This window comes from Microchirus variegatus (assembly GCF_963457635.1).
Source record: "Microchirus variegatus genome assembly, chromosome: 5".
NCBI classification, from domain to species: domain Eukaryota; kingdom Metazoa; phylum Chordata; class Actinopteri; order Pleuronectiformes; family Soleidae; genus Microchirus; species Microchirus variegatus.
Window position 1 is genome coordinate 30,757,497 of NC_139806.1, and position 3,261 is coordinate 30,760,757.

General features: G+C 45.4%; 1 protein-coding gene across 1 annotated transcript in view; it reads right to left on the minus strand.

Moving 5' to 3' along the window:
- Positions 1–2,155, minus strand: part of gtpbp8 (GTP binding protein 8) — a gene marked incomplete at its 3' end in the record, with an annotated part of 9,383 nt that extends 7,228 nt beyond the window's left edge. Inside the window, exons 1-2 of the mRNA XM_083889727.1 lie at positions 2,052–2,155; positions 1,655–1,852 (exon numbers count right to left, since the gene is read on the minus strand). Of these exons, the coding sequence (XP_083745853.1) occupies positions 1,655–1,827 (173 nt within the window). The 5' untranslated portion in view covers positions 1,828–1,852; positions 2,052–2,155. The remainder of the gene's footprint in view (positions 1–1,654; positions 1,853–2,051) is intronic.
- Between the last annotated feature and the right edge of the window lie 1,106 nt (positions 2,156–3,261).

The following is a 3,261-nucleotide window of genomic DNA, read 5'->3' on the forward strand; positions in this document are numbered from 1 at the left end:
GGAACTAAAGGTAAGAAAAACATCACGGTAAAGAACTGTGTATGGCAGGCTATAGCGGAGAAGATGTCCCCCTCCAGCCCATGTGGCCTGCGTGACTGGGGTGCTGTGCGAAAGAAGTGGCAGGAATTCCAAAGCCAGACCAAGAAGAAGAGTGCCCAGGTGAGGAGGGAAGCCATGGGCACGGGTGGTGGAGCACCGGGTGGGACGACCCTCACTCCCGATGAAGAGAAAGTCCTGTCCATAATCGGGAAGACGGTCTCTGAAGGCATCACAGGGGGCATTGATGTTGAGGGGGACGAGGGCCTATCAGAAAGTGAGGAAGAGGAGCCATCCGGGAGCGGAGCAGGGAAATGCACGCCCACAGGAGAGGACGACCCCACACAGCCGTGCCCTGTCCCCGTGCGCCAACCAGCAGGGCCCGGTGTCCGCATGCGGGGAGGCTTAATCAGGCGGCCTGCAATAACCACCTGCACCTGCAGCGAGACGCTGGTGCGCTTGGAGAGGGAGAAGCTGGTGGTGCTGCGGGGGATAGAGGGCCAGCTCATAAGACAAACGGCCCTTCAGGAAGAGATGATCCGGATGAAGCAGGAGAGGTTGGAGCTGCACCGGAGACAACTGGCGCTTGCCGAGGCGCAGTTCAACCGTCCCTCCATCTCCGTTCCAATCATCCTTCCCCAGGATTCAGGTACGGGACATTTCTATTTTTTTTATCTGCATTACGCAATGTATCCCGTTCAATTTCATTAATCAATCCCCCTTCATTGCAGGTGATGCAGACGCCCAGTAAAGCCGGAGACGCCACCCCTCCTCCCTCATTATGCTTTCAATAAACTTTGGTTTCCTTTTCAACCATGTATTGTGTTCAATTACATCTGTTTCCTTGATATCTGTGAAATGCCACAGGGTTGTTGATGTTTTTTTTAAATATTTTATAGTATTATAAACTCATAAACGTGTAATTCAATAAAAAAAATTTCTTCTCTACTATTAGCCTATGTTTCTTGCGCCAGTGGTCCACAGCTATGAGCGCATTTTAACATTGAACATTGTTTTATTATTTCAAAAAGTGGAGGATATAAATTTCCCTGATGTGCCTTGATCACTGTAGCCTAGAAATCTAGACGCCCCTAGCGGCAGGCTGTGATCACTGAACATTTGATCGCTAAGAAGGCTGTTAAGAGTGGGTCAGCTCGATCTTACGTTTCCTTCTTAGTGAAAGATCTTCTTAAGCTAAGAGCGACTCTGGGAAACACGTTCTTCTTTCTAAGAGCTAAGAGCGCTCCAAAGAAGATCTTAGCGTTAAGAGCTTTTTAACGAATCTGGGAAACGCGGCCAATGACAGCTCGCACAACAGAAGCATAATGTTCACTTATCATTATAAATTCACTTTGAAGATACTGCAGACCTAATAGGCCTCTTGGTTTATTATTATTATTATTATTATTATTATTCATTACATTGTATTTTTGAAATGTCTCTTAAAGAGTCAATGAAAAGTCAGTGAAAACACTTGGCCAGTTGTCTGTCCATTTGCTGGATGTTGAATGGTTTGGAGCTCTACTGTCTTTTCACAGGTGAATAATGTATTACAGAGGTCTGTAAACACGGGGCACACATTTCCACCAATGAGCTACAACATTAAAAGTAGCAGTACCTGTCCAGGTAAGCCTCCAGGTCAGTGAAGGGGTACAGTAAGCCCTGGAGTTTGTTTGGAGGCAGCAGTGTGGCTTTCTGAAGCGACGCCAGTTTGTGGACGCTCTGCCGGGGAGCAGCCCACACCTGTGAGGCAGGCTGAAGCCATGACGACCATAGGCGGAGACTAAACATGTTCCACTGCTGCTTTCAGCGCTGCCTACAGGGACAGACACAAATGAAACGTTAGTTTAACATTTAACATTTAAGAGCCCACAGCCAGACCACTGGGCTGCAGCTGTCATATTACATGCTGTTAGTCGCGGTCGCCTGGTCGCAAAAACATCAGCGTTACACGGATATAATAGGTCTGACATGAACGAAAGCTGCTCGAGGAGCTACTGAGCTTCATGACTCACCGCACTTCCGCTGTTCAACACATTTTATGATGAACCGAGTTCAATAATAAGCTTAGTTCGGCTGCAACTACACGGAAAAACACACCACTGTCCGCCATTTTGAGTGCAGCGCTAGTATTAGTCCGACGCACTCGTGTTTCGCTTAAACGTTCCGCTTCAACAACTGTGAAAGTCATGCGCTGTTTTATACTGTTTTGAAATGATAGACAGAGTAAATCAAATTGCCACATGTACATGGTGTATTATTCAGTAAAAGACAGTGAAGTAATGAGCTTTTCTAATATTCCTCAGGTCACTGGGACATTGTTCACACTGATGCAGGGCTGTGTAAATATACACAAACACTGGTGTGTTGACCTCTATCCACAGACACAGGTACAGTCACAGTGTCACATCCATCCTTAGTCTGGATTATTGAGGATAATGAGGCTAAGGTGTGTGTGTGTGTGTGGATGTGCTTATATGAGGTGGAACGTGATAAGACTGTCACTGAGGTTCATCATGCTGCTCAAGTGTTGGTCAGGTCCATTAACCCAGTAATGAGCTACCTCCTCAAAGGTCGCCCCATATTCCTACACATACATGGAATTCTCTTCTGGTTTGGAACGTAGATCATTAAATTGACCTCACAGTATAGTTTTTGTCTCCTTTCTTGTCCACATGGTGGCAGTGCAGACTGCTGAAAGCATGACTCAGGACATCTTCAGCACTCTGTGCCGACCCTCCCACTGCTCCATCTGTGTTTTATGACCTGATGTGATTCATAGTATGTTTACTCACTGTGCAAATGCATTCACAGATAGCCTATCCAATTACAGCTCTCATATTCATAAGCACCTTTTTCATCCATCACCCATTTAATAGAATGTACATTTCATATGAAGTCAGTGTCTTGTTAAACCTGGAAAATTGAATGAGTAATTGATTTAGCCTCTCAGTCCTGTCTCTTTTATCACATAAGCATCTAGTGCATCATCCTAAGTGTTGCATGTTTTAAAAGATCTTCATCTGGAGTGATGCTCTTTGGAGTCATTAAAACAATGAAGCAAAGGCCGTTAGCATCACTTTAACATGTATTCTTTCACAGAAGGATGGGCAGCACATGTGCAGCCATTGGCCATTTACTGTTGATTTCACCACAACAGAGCACCAGACAAAGTACTTTAAGTTTTTATTTTGAGGTATTGACACATAATCAGTGTTTACTGCT